Source organism: Neolamprologus brichardi, chromosome 2 (assembly GCF_056152115.1).
Source record: "Neolamprologus brichardi isolate AB-2024 chromosome 2, ASM5615211v1, whole genome shotgun sequence".
NCBI classification, from domain to species: domain Eukaryota; kingdom Metazoa; phylum Chordata; class Actinopteri; order Cichliformes; family Cichlidae; genus Neolamprologus; species Neolamprologus brichardi.
Window position 1 is genome coordinate 11,039,452 of NC_142105.1, and position 12,740 is coordinate 11,052,191.

General features: G+C 41.3%; 1 protein-coding gene across 1 annotated transcript; it reads right to left on the reverse strand.

Moving 5' to 3' along the window:
* Nucleotides 1-5,225: 5,225 nt before the first annotated feature.
* gm2a (ganglioside GM2 activator) lies at nucleotides 5,226-11,788 on the reverse strand. The gene is made up of 4 exons (XM_087847199.1): nucleotides 11,596-11,788; nucleotides 10,928-11,080; nucleotides 6,779-6,961; nucleotides 5,226-6,634 (listed from the first exon to the last, which is right to left on the reverse strand). Exons 1-4 carry the CDS (start codon nucleotides 11,689-11,691, stop codon nucleotides 6,479-6,481), a joined length of 588 nt encoding a protein of 195 aa, XP_087703325.1. The 5' UTR covers nucleotides 11,692-11,788; the 3' UTR covers nucleotides 5,226-6,478.
* Nucleotides 11,789-12,740: the final 952 nt, after the last annotated feature.

Consider the following 12,740-nt stretch of genomic DNA (forward strand, 5'->3'; position numbering starts at 1 on the left):
TTTTGATGTAGATAAAAATGTCGCTCTTGGGTTGGGTTGAAAATAAAAAAACAAAACCCCAGACCCTCCACTCTAAAGTTTAATGATTGACATTATTTTTAGTCCCAAAGATGAAGCTCGGGGTCCTGAGGATGGCAAAATGAGTTAACAACAAACAAAACTTCAAGAAAGAGGTGCACATCAATGATAGTGTGAGGGTGCTCTCTGAGAAGAGAGACAAAATGGACACAAACAGATTAAAATACATGCAACAGACAGAACAGCTGCTGAGACAAGCAAGAGGGACTTAAAGGTCCATAAATGAGCAAAAAGAGAAGCAAAGCTAGAAGCAGATGCAGGACACACTAAAACAGATGCAAAAGGAAAAAAAACAATTGTAATGATAAGACCAGAACTCATGTAAATCCAAACAGACAGAGGGAAACCAGACAAAAAGATACAAAATTAACAAAATTAGATGCAAAAACAGTGGAAACTGAGGAGAAACGACTGATAAGGCACACCATGAACAGCACTGCAAATAACATGTACGGTTAACATTTACACAAAAACGATCCAGAACTAACATCAGATAGACTGATGGAGGTCATTCTGTTTTCTTCACTGTTAATCCGGTGCACTGTTGGGTGGGGCTGCTGGAGCCTGGAAAAGTGTGGCAAACCTGGACAGGTCCTCCTGTCCATCACAGACTGAAACGGACTAAAATGAAATGCAAAACGCAAAGTGCTCTTCACACACAATGAACAGAATTTACAGTACAACCACAAAAAAACAGACTGAAACATTCTGTCTTCAGGTAAATTAATTTATTAAGTTTGTTCTTTGAGTAAATTGGCAGAATATAAACAGAAAACAGAATTTTGTATGAAGCAAAAATGATCACAAAGGCTCAAAGACAGCATTCAAGTCTCCAAGTGCAAACCAGCAAATAGATGCAAAATATCCACAGAGAGACTCCAACTGTGCAGAATCCACAAGCAGAACTGATTCTGCTGCAAAATCTTTGTGGCTGGAAACTGGACAGAGTTGGTCCCCAAACGATGTGTAAAGGTAAAAGGCAGAAGGTGAGAGGAAACTCAAGCTCATTGTTGGTTGTCATTAAGTGGTAGAAGCTTCACCTGACTGTGTGTGTGTGTGTTTATTTATTTGTGACCCCATTAGCGGTGAGGTTCCCTGTAAATTCACCTTTTGTTTGGCTTGAAGCCTCACTGAAAGCAGCTCAAAAACCCCTCCACAAACAGTGTGTGTGTGTGTGTGTGTGGTTAGAAGCAGGATGTAACTGATCTGCTGACCTGCATGTTGCTAGATAAGGATCGGAGTGGAGGAAGACAAATACCAAACACTCTGGTGAGGACAAACTCTGTGTGTGTGTGTGTGTGTGTGTGTGTGTGTGTGTGTGTGTGTGTGTGTGTGTGTGTGTGTGTGTGCGTGTGTGTGTGTGTGTGTGTGTGTGTGTGTGTGTGTGTATTAAATAAACATTCTTACCAAATTTAATTTACATGCGTCAATTTTTGCGTAGACCACAGGACAAGTTCGATCTTTGGCTGTTGGTTTACTTTCGTGAAGAGGTTGTCCTCAGTGATCCTTCTGTGATATTTTTGTGTAGCTCAATCTCCGCCAGACTCTTTGCGCGCGAGGGTGGGTGGGGGGGGTGGGGGGGGGTGGGGGGGGGGGGTGTTAGTGCACTGAAACAAACCAAAGAAAAACTTTTAAAGTTTAAAAAGCCACCATGGTCACACCAAATTTGGGTTTTACTTTATATTTTTAACCTTTAAGTCTCAGGTGGAGCGGTTAAGCTGCTCCTATCCTTTTGTTTGTGTCCTGTGGAGGAGGAACTAATCATTTCAAGGCTGATGGGAGCCACAGTTCAGACTCTCTATGTGTTGCCTTTGTCTTTATTAGTCCCATAACTCTGTTCACCTTCATGTTCTTTTCTTGGAACCTGTCCTGGAAACCAGCTTGCTTGAATGTGGCCATGCCTCCGTAAGCGCCATCAGCCACTCTCTCCTGCCTTGGTCAGTTTCTCTGTTCTCTGCAGAGGAAACGGCTCAGCTGCTTCCCACTCTCCACCTGTGAACTTCTATTCACCTTGGGGTTTTTTTTTTTTGCCAGGCCAGTACTCCTCCTAGACTCCAATCCTCACTCCTGGCAAGTAAGACTTTTGCCTTTGATCACAAACAACATGCAATAAACCAACCAACCCCTCCGTGACCATTTGGAAGCTTTTATTCCAGCAGTGCTCCTGGTCCAGCTACTTTGGAGAACTGGTTTTATACAAAGACTTTTGAGTTTCAAACATTTCAAACTGCCGACAGTCTGTTATCTGAGTCTGTGTTTAGCCTAATTGTGAAAATTGTAATACAAGCTGAAATATCCTCACCTAAAGATGATTAGTGTTATTGAACTGCTTTGGTCAGAGTTCCTTATTCTGTCTTTCCATTGAAACTATGTTCAGATGACACTTTAATCAGAGGCTTATCCTAAATCAATCTGCAGCCATTGTTCACCTGTTACACTCATGCCGTGCCTCAGTAACAGAACATTGCTGACTAAGCAGTCCTGCAATTGTGGCAAACGTGGCATCAGACCAACACGACAGAGTCAGGAGTCAGACTGTTATTCTAATCACAGAGAGGGTTTCTCAGAGTCAGATCGTGGCTATACTTACAGCAGAAATGAGAGAAGAGAACTGAGGTATAGGAAAGGAACTTCGGAGCTTTGTTATCCTACTGAAGACACTGCACTGAGGTCATAAAAGATGGGTGTGGTCAGCAGCAGGACTCGGGCAGGCTGTGGAGTTAAAACGATAATCTCCCCTGCACCATCACACCAGCAGCAGCCTGTACAGTGACACAGGCATGAAGGGTCCATGTTTTAAACTCTTTGTGAGTCTGTGTGAGCTGTAGCCTCAGTTTCCTGTTCTTAGCTGACAGCAGTGGCACCCGGTGTGGTCTTCTGCTACTGTTGTCATCAGCTTGAAGGTTCAGAGATGCTCTTCTACAGACCTCGGTTGTAACAAGTGCTATTTGAGTTTCTGTTGCCTTCCTATCAACTTGACTCAGTCGGACCTCTGCCATCTACAAAGCATTTGTTCTCTGATATTTGTATTAACGAGAAGCCGAACAGGTGTACCTAATGAAGTGGCCATTAAATGCAAATCGTATGACCTCTGATGCCTGGTGTCCACATGCTGCGGTCGGTGTTTAAGTGAAGCCATGTTACCTTCTCTGGTTAAAATGCTGCTGCCAAAGGAAAACACTTCCTGTCTGAGATTAGCCCAGAAACAAGTGGTTTGCAGCTGCATCTCACACACACACACTTTTTTTGAAGGTGGTGTGACACTCGACTGCACTCTAAAACATAGATCCTGCTGTGTGTGGCCAACGCGTCAGACTGCAGAGGAAGGTGAGAAGAAACCTCGCTGAGGTTTTTATTCTGATCTGATCTGAACTCTGTGTCTCCTTCATCACTGCTGAAACCACAAAAGAAGAACTTCATGAACATTTCCAGATCATGGAGGCTGATTTTCATCGGTAGCTCACCAGCTTCAAAGACCCAGATGCAGCAGGCAGGCAGGAAACACATGTGGAGACTTCTCTTTTAACCCGTTCTTGCACAGTCTCATGAATCTTTCATTCCATTGGGTTTTTTCTGGATGTAAACTCAGTGGTGCTGGTCCACTCTATGCTGGGCTGTTTGCTCCATGTGTAATTCCTCACTTTCCTCCTTTTGTTTCCAGTATTCTTTGGCGTTTCCTGTTAACATTCACTGCTGCCGTGACTTCAACATTAAGTGGGTTTTTTTGGGTCAAAATAAAGAAAGCGGGTAATTTATATTGTTCTGCGTTCTTGAATGTGAGTTACACATTTAGTTTCCTGCAGTGAGTAGCAGATTAAAAATGCCCAAAGCTGACTCTTGGTCTTGACAGTTAAATCAGCAAAATTCAGTCTCATACAAAAATAACTATGAAGCATTTTTATCATCATCTGTTACTGCTGCAGGTCTACACGTGACTCTTTAATTTGAACGCTCAGCAAATGTTTGGATGTGAAATGCTGCCATCTTGTGGGAAAACACAAAAGCACACATAAAAGCTGCAGTGCCCCGCGTTCAGAGATGATCACATGTCCAAAGCGAGTCCCAAAGAGCTTCTGAACCGGTCAACAACGGTTGACCTGGTGACCCGTAAATGTTTGGTGTGGCAGAGTTCACAAGGTTAGAGGAAGCCCAATGACAGTCAGCACGTGCTGTTCATCTAATAGATCTTTGCCGCTTTGAGGTGTGTCTCCTGCAGCAGTCTTAATTCTTCTCAACAATGATGCAAAGCAGAGGCCGAATGGCGGCCTGCGTCTCCTTCATCTGGGGGGAGCCAATTCACTGTAGATGACAAACTCCTGTAGCAACCTTACCTCTACCTAACAGGAACATCCTCTGAACTTTGTTTTAGTCATCGTGACCCAGGGCTGTGCGATATGACCAAAATCTCATATCCCGATATAAAACATCTATCGTCCGATAACGATATAAATCACAAAAATTTAACATTATCTGTACATTCTGTGAATCTCGGGCAACTGAAGTGTTTCCAGCTGGGCGTCGTGTATCTGGTGTCGGGTGTTTTAGCAATGCATTAAACTACACATTTTTAGACATAAGTTGTAACGGCCACAGTTTCTTTGCGAGTATTTATTACACGGCGTGCTGCAGGGAAAAGCCTGTTCTAACGTTTGAGTTTAAGGTTTATTTTTTAGCACCTGACGGCTCTTTTTTGCTTCTCATCGGTAAATACAGCTTGGATGCATACTCTCTCATAAGTCTCAACAGGATCTTGAGCTTTATTGTGAAAGGTTTATGTGGAAAATAAACAAGTGGACACGTGATGGTGTTACCGTCGTTGTTGCTAACAACAACGCATAAAAACAGGCGCTTGTCCGTCCATAGTGTGGTTATATTAAATATAAGAGAAAGAGAGAACTTTAAGAAATTAATATAGCCACTACAGTGACCATCAAAACATTGAAAAAATATTGCCGTAAACAGTTTAATTTGCAACACCACGAAAGAAACGATAGCGTAAAATGAAACCATAGACGATTTTATATTGTCTAACCCTTTTATATTGTCATCCGATATATAACCCTAACCCTATATCGTTATATCGAACAGCCCTATCGTGAACCTTTTTTTCTGAGGTAATTGATTTTACTGCACCAGAAAAGCACGAATAACTTATGTGATAAAGTTTATTCAAAACTGTGTTGAATCAGTCAAATGTATAACAGCAACATTTTTCTGTGATCATCACACAAGAAAAATCTGAACTCTGATTTACATGAATCAAAGAAAGAATGAATCAGGCACTTAGCAACAAAGAGTTTTTTAAAAAAAACATTATAGTGATAACAACAACAACAAGGTCATTCACAATAACTGAACAGTCAAAACTGGCTCCCAGTTAAAATTAGACATGTGACATTATTCAAGAAAAAAAAAAAAACGAAAAAAAAAAAAAAGCACAGAATGTTTAAAAATAAGAAATAAATTAGACAAATGTTAGCAGGTTTTTAGACAGTAGCACTAAAATTCAGTGAGCTGCAACATCATTTTGTTCCAAGTTTTGTCATGAGGACCGCTGACAGCTGAATTATGAAGAAATCATAAACAGACAGCCATCCCCTCCATCTTACAGTCTTTATTATTACAGGAGCAAGAGCTCCAGTGGTTATTCTTTATGTTAATGCTGACAGGTTTAGTTCCTCAGGAAACATGAAACCAGTAAGACCTTTGGGGACTGACTGAAGTGCAGAACTGTTCGGATAACTGAAGGTTGAGATTTAGACTCAAGTGGAGCTTAAAGCAAAACTAAAAAAGAGATTGGTTTCTATTATTTCATTAAGAGCATTCATGTGATTTATTTCAGCATATTTATGCATCTCTGTCATCCATGTTTAAATCTATTTTCCTTCATGTGAGCAGATCATTTCATACCTGTGATAATAATAACATCATATTTTGACATAAAGGCTTCGCTTTTTGCTAATTAGTTTTTCTGTTACTGCAGGAGATGAAAACTATAAAAAGTTGATGAACAACAGGAACTTCAGTAGCTTTTCCAGCAGTTAAAAGTAGTTTTAATAAAATTTCAGCTCCTGTAAAATCGTTCTCAATGGTTAAAAAGCATGATAAGGGCTCCAGCAGATACGGTGACGCAGTTTGTGTTCATACAGAGTGAAAGAAGAGCAGCTTGGATGCATCTTAACGTGGAGAACACCTGTAATTTCACTAAAGAGAATGTTTCAGTGCATCACTGCGCCTGGTTTCGTGCATTGCTGCAGGAGCTCATGTTCTGTGTGTTTCATCCCATAAAACCTGTTTTTGTCATCTTTTCTTCTGATTATTATCCCACATCTCCCCTCCCTCATTGGTGAAAACTTTTTTCATTTCCCAGTTTTAAAACCATGAGGCTCCGGCTGACGGCTCAGTCTGAGTGGATGGAGAGCGTGACTTTGAGGCAGCCCAGCTCTTTGCCCTGACTGCCGAGGACCCCCTGAACCCGGTAGTCCCCGTTAGTCAGCCAGTAGGGCAGATCGATGTTGGGCAGGTAGAAGATTGACTGTGGCAACGTGTATGAGCCCTGAGAACAGAGAGGGAGAGTCATGCTGTTTCATCATGTTTAAAGGTCACATAGCTCAGGGTTCATGTTTCATCCCTAAATGGTTTTCTACATGTTTCAATCCCAGCTACTGAGAAGTGATCTGATTTGAAATCAAAGACTTACAGCTTTGAAGGGGCAGTGGCAGGGTAGGCCGTAGGTGTGCAGTGGTTCGGGACAGTCCTGGCCGGGCGGGATCAGCTGGCTCAGAATATCGCAGGCGTCCTGATAGTGACAACTGCCCACCTCATCCAGACAGGGCACCTTCACCCAGAAACCTGCCACCTCCTTCTCCAGAGTTACATTTAGCTAAAGATTGAGAGGAGACAGAGAAACAGCAGCACGTGTGTTAAAAATGCTGCAGCGTCACCAGCGCCGTGCCGCAAACTTAACCCTGTTGAGAGGAAACGGTGATACCCAACATGCTCCCATATGCCTTTATCATAGCTAATGTGCAAGTGTTGGGTATTTGGTTTTTAATTTAAATCTGCAGGAAGCTTCAGTTTATTGCCTCAGTATGTGCAGAGTTTTGAAACTCCAGTTTCCTCAGCTCTCCACGTAGCAGGTTCCTTCATCAGCGTGAACAAGACGCAACAACAGCCACATAAACATGTCAGAATTATTTTTAATTTTACAAAAAGTATCATAAAAATAAGATAAAATAAAGAAAAACATCAGCAGGTTGAAGCAAACATAAAAACTAAAAGCAGCCAAACATGATGCAGAGACCTTTGATTTGGTGAAGGTAGAATAGAACTCCTCATCACCACAATCGCCTCAGGTTAATTACTCACTGCAGTAAATCCAAGAACTCTACAAGACATTGGAGGAGACCTTGAAGAGGATCATAATCAGAGTTTTACAGTTCACGCTTATCACTGCACATGTGACAAAGTTCTGCTGAGTGATAAGTTTCTTTTCCCGTTTCAGACGCATGATTGCAGCTTTAAAGCTGGGGAAAAAAAAAAAAAAAAAACAAACCTCCAAGTGCCTCTCACATCCTTAAACACACCATCACCGTCACTACTACATCATGTTACACTCCTCATTACATTACCTTCTAGTTGCTCTGTAATAAACTGTGACATAATCACCAAAAAACAATAAAAAGCTGAGGCCCCACACGACACAAATTCCCATCCTAATAAGGACACACACCATCTTAGTTTTCAAATATGAACACGGAGCAAAGATGAAAAACAGCAGGCTTCAAAGCGATCGTCATGGCAATTCTACTTTAGAAACAGACTGCTCACACTGTAACAGGATCACTGTTGCCTGCTGAAGATCAGGTGTAGCTGTGGGTTGTCTTTGTGTTAGAACGGTGTGTGTCTGCGTCAGCGGTATAATCCAGATGCTTTTATCCTTCAAACAGTTTGAATTTTACCGTCACGCTCTTGTCCTTTCATGTGATAAAAATAAATGTCCACCATTGTCGTCCTCCCTGCACACAAACTGAAATCAGCTGATCGTAGCAACGCATACATGAAGAAAACAACGTGGTTGGTGGTGTTTTGTCTCTCTCTTGGTTCGCAGTGCAGGTAAAGAACTTTGGTCACACAAGTAACCACATAATTGTAACTGTGTGATGTGATTACTGACTTTAGTCCAGTAGCTCATTATATTACTGTGATCCTGAAGAATGTAATGTGTCACTGTGTATCAATCATACACTGCAGTTTTTCAATATTGCTGTTAAACATCAGAATATGGCTGTGTCTAGTTTGCAGAATGATTTAAATTTAAAAATCTTAAACCTGTAAAAATAAATGACAGCCCTGATCCGGGGGGTGTCCGTGTGTAGGCCTCACAGGAGGCAACTGGTTGTCTATTTAGTTATTTATTTGGTTAATATGTGTACAAATAAACCGATTGAGGAATGAAAGAAAAGAAAACTGAATAAAATCCAATAAAACCTGACTGCTCTCTGCCATCAGGTGTTTCTTCTAAATGCTTTATATATCTTGGCAAACCGGACAGTATTTTTATTCCTCTGTATCAAACACAGATTGGAAACAGGAAGTGGTTTTCATGCGTGCTTCTAAGTAAAGTTGAAATATATAAAGTAATAATACCTTTCTAATATAGCTGTCTCCTCATTCTGATGACGTTAGCTCATTCATCTCTCTTCTGGACCATTTCCAGTTCTTTATTTGGAGCATGTGACCATGCTTCACAGACAAGCTTCTGTTTTCAGTGTACCATGTAACCCAAACAACATTCTTAGTTCAATTTCATTTTCCAAGATTAAAGACTAATCAACTGCTTCAAGTCTACAACACAAGTTGCACACACATTCTGTAGATATAGATATATACATGAAAACTTGATGTTTTTTAAGTTTGTTTAAAGGTTTTTCTTTTTTCCCTTGTTATTTCAGTTATTTTTGCATGTTCAAAATAAATTATATCTATCTATCTCACAAGTAGGGATGGGTATCGTTTAGGTTTTATCCAATACCAGTACCAAACCGGTACTTTTGAAACAGTGCCGGTGCTTAAACGGTGCTCAAAGAATGAAGAACACAAACTTTGTCCAAAAACCTTTCATGTTTAGCTGTTTTTTTGTAAAAAGATAACAATGTTAGCCTTTTCTGCAGCTATAGGGGAATTATGGTATCACTATTGGCTGGAAGCAGTGCTTAAACAATGGGAAAGAAAAACAAAACAAAAAAAAACACCAACTTTGTCCAAAAACCTCTCATGTTTAGCTGTTTTCCACTTTTTAGCCTTTTTGGCCAGGGTGAAGGAAGTATCTGCCATCAAACAAGAAGACAGCCGCATGTAGCTACGACGGTGTTTGCTAGTTCACCTTACATGCATTAATGTAATAACGTGGTTAGCCTACTCAACGTAAATTACACACGGACAGCATTAAGCTACTGACCCAGAGAAGAACGGCTGCTGCTGCCATCATCATCCATCATCATTTCTGCTGCACTGGCAGGGCTAGGGGCCAGGACTCTCCTCTTCGGGTTTTTGGGGGATGTTGCTAACTCCAGGTCCGATAACAGGCAACCCACCCGCAGTAGATGTGCTCAATGTGAGGTCTCGCAGCAAGCTATCAAATACGGCGCATTTCTCGGCTATAAAAAAAAACGCTTAGCGTCGCCAGGTGTTTCATGAGATTCGAGGTGTTACCTCCTTTGCACAGTATCACATTAAAGCACTTGTTGCAGGCTGCTGAGTTTGCATCTTTTGCTATGAAGTACAGCCATACTTTGACCGCTTCACCTTGGGCGTTTTTAATCTGTAGCTCTGCTCTAAAAGAACGTACGTACCTGGGCCCGCCTACTACGCTTGCAAAGGTAAAATGATTGACTGGAATCCAAAGTGTATGACATCTCAGGAAAAAAAAAAGCACCGAAATAAAGCACCGAAATGTGCACTGCTTTTCGGTCTGGTTACTACCGTTTATGTCAGAACCGGTGCCATACCGGTACCCATCCCTACTCACAAGTGACTTAAACCAAGACCCTTTCACTCCACATAAACTTTTTTTATTGTTCCGCTTTTGGGGAACTTTAACTGTCAAAGTGAAAGTACACGTGGGCAATGAAACAATAAAACGAGGAGCTGTTTCCTAAGGGCCGAGGTCTAACTAAACTCAATAACTGATCAAAAAATACTCAATAACTGTACTCAATTTAGGGATAGGCACACTTCATTAGGACTTTGTAGGATTCTGACAGACAGTTTGGAAAATCTAAACCTGAAAGCTGCTTTTTAGCTCGCATGAAGCTCATGAGGATCAGTGGCAGATCCAGACAAGACGACTTTTTGCTTTGCCAAATAATAAGAATATTATACCAGACAGTTAAACCACCGTTGAGTAACCTTGTGCCTGTTACTTAAGTTAACCCTGTGGAGGATGACACTGCTATAAACTAGTCAGGTTATTCCTAACATTTCAATACTTAACTAAAGGAATAAAGAGAAAGAATTTTGTTTGTTTCTACATCTCAGCTCAACTGGTTGATCTGGTTAATTTGCCTGTGTGTGTTTGGAACTTGTGAGTATGTGAAGTGTGCTGAATGCAGCTCGTTCTAATGAAAAAATGAAACAAAAACCATTTCAAACTGGGAGACATTTAAGCCCTTTGTTCACTGTGGCTGCGCTGAAAGGGAAGTGCTACATAGTGCTAAAACTAACAAAGTACTCTACTGCTTCCTTTAAAATCTGCTCCTTTTGATGTTAGTCATAAATGAAAAATTCTTTGTGAAACTCGACTGAAAGCATCCTCATGTCACTGCCATCCATAGATAAGCGTACTCACAGACAGAGGAGCGCTGAGTTCAACGGCCGTGGACCCAGAAGCGGAGGCTGTCAGATCACCTGGGATGGAGATTGGGTCTGGAGACATGGTGAGGGTCTTCAGCACAGCTGGAGCATCAGGCGGTCCGCAGTTCTTCCAGTCGAAACCCAAAACCTGCAAAATGCATAAAACAATGTTTAAACCTCAGATATTTCCCATCACGGTCAGAGCGTTCCCGCATTTCCGTACTCCAGGAAAATCAACTTGTTCAGACGTGAAAGCTGAGTGACGCAGTCCAAACACACAGCAATCAAAGCCTCATTAGATTCACGACTTTCATGTTTGTTTCTTGGATACTGTAGTTTTTTTTTTCCTTTTCGTTTTTTTTTTTTTTTTTTTTTTTTTTTTTATCTCTAATGTTTCCATTGTGGATCCACTCTCTTCAGCTCAGTTTTTGTTTCCGGGTTTAGTTTAGAAGAGCTGTTACAGCTCGGCAGTCTCAACTCTGGACCTCGCCGAGCCCCCACACGCACGTGCAGTTTTAAGGCTCTACGACGACTTCGGCAGGTTTCACGGATGAACCGTCCACATTTAGTACGTGAGGTCCCCTAAAACAGCACAGTGGGAGCTTCGGTGTGGATAAATAAAACCCGCACAGAGGCTTTGGTACCCGGCGGGATTTGGCTCACCTGTACGTTCCTGACCTTCTTCCACCCGAAGGAACCGCAGCTCACCTGAGCTAAAGTGGCAGCTACGAGCACCGTTACCGCCACACGTTTGTCCATCCTCACGTTTGTGCCACAGTTCCACAGTGCCTTTAAACAGAGCGTCGACGGCTTATACCTTGCAGCACTTCCGTGTTTATGATCGCGCTGACCGTAGTCACGTGACAAAACAGCGAGTCTTCTTCTTTATATTGTTTATTGGCGGTTACCAAACAGCAAAATGGTGCATTACCGCCACCAGCTGCTGTGGAGTGTGGACAGAAATGAAAAAAATAAATAAGTACAAAATTTAAATCCTCGCAAACAAATCAGTCTGCCTTAAAAATTAAATAAGGCCTGATAACTTTCACTTCTCGAGTTCTTACGAAATAAATCAACCAAGTCCAGTTTCACTTTCATATCAGCAAGCTTTTCGATCAGTTGTCTTCTTTCAGCATCATATTTCTGACAGTGCACTGAAACATGCTCTATTATTTCTTCTTCTCTATTGCAGTCACACTTACTGTACGATGTTTTCCTATTAAAAACAACATGCTATTCAAACCAGCGTGCCCAAATCTGAGTCAGGATATAATCGTCTACTCTCTCCTGTTCCTTCCTGTGCTTCTCATTTCGCTGTTTCCTGTCTTCTTCCCATTGCTTTTGCCACCTTTCTTTCATTTTGTGCTGTATTTTGCTCTTAATCTCTGTCCTACTGCCCTTATCATTTCCCTTAACTCCATGATGCGGTGGTACCCGTAAGACAGTGACCATAAACCCCACCATAGTAACTCTGTATAACTGTTTGGTGAATCTCCATCAGAACATCAGGTCTGCAATCTGAGTGACTGTCTAGCAAACTAGCCAATGATGAGCTAGGATCTGAGTGTATCACAGATCTCAGTGGTCATGGATCTTCAATCCACTGGACAGCTAACAGTATTGAAACCATACATCACATCCAAACTTTGTGGGGGGTTTAAACCAGGAATTAAACACTGCTGTGGAAATTCAATGGTGCTCAGATGTCAGAGTGAAATTTGGATAAAAATTATATATATATATATATATATATATATATATATATATATATATATATATATATATATATATATATATATATATATAAT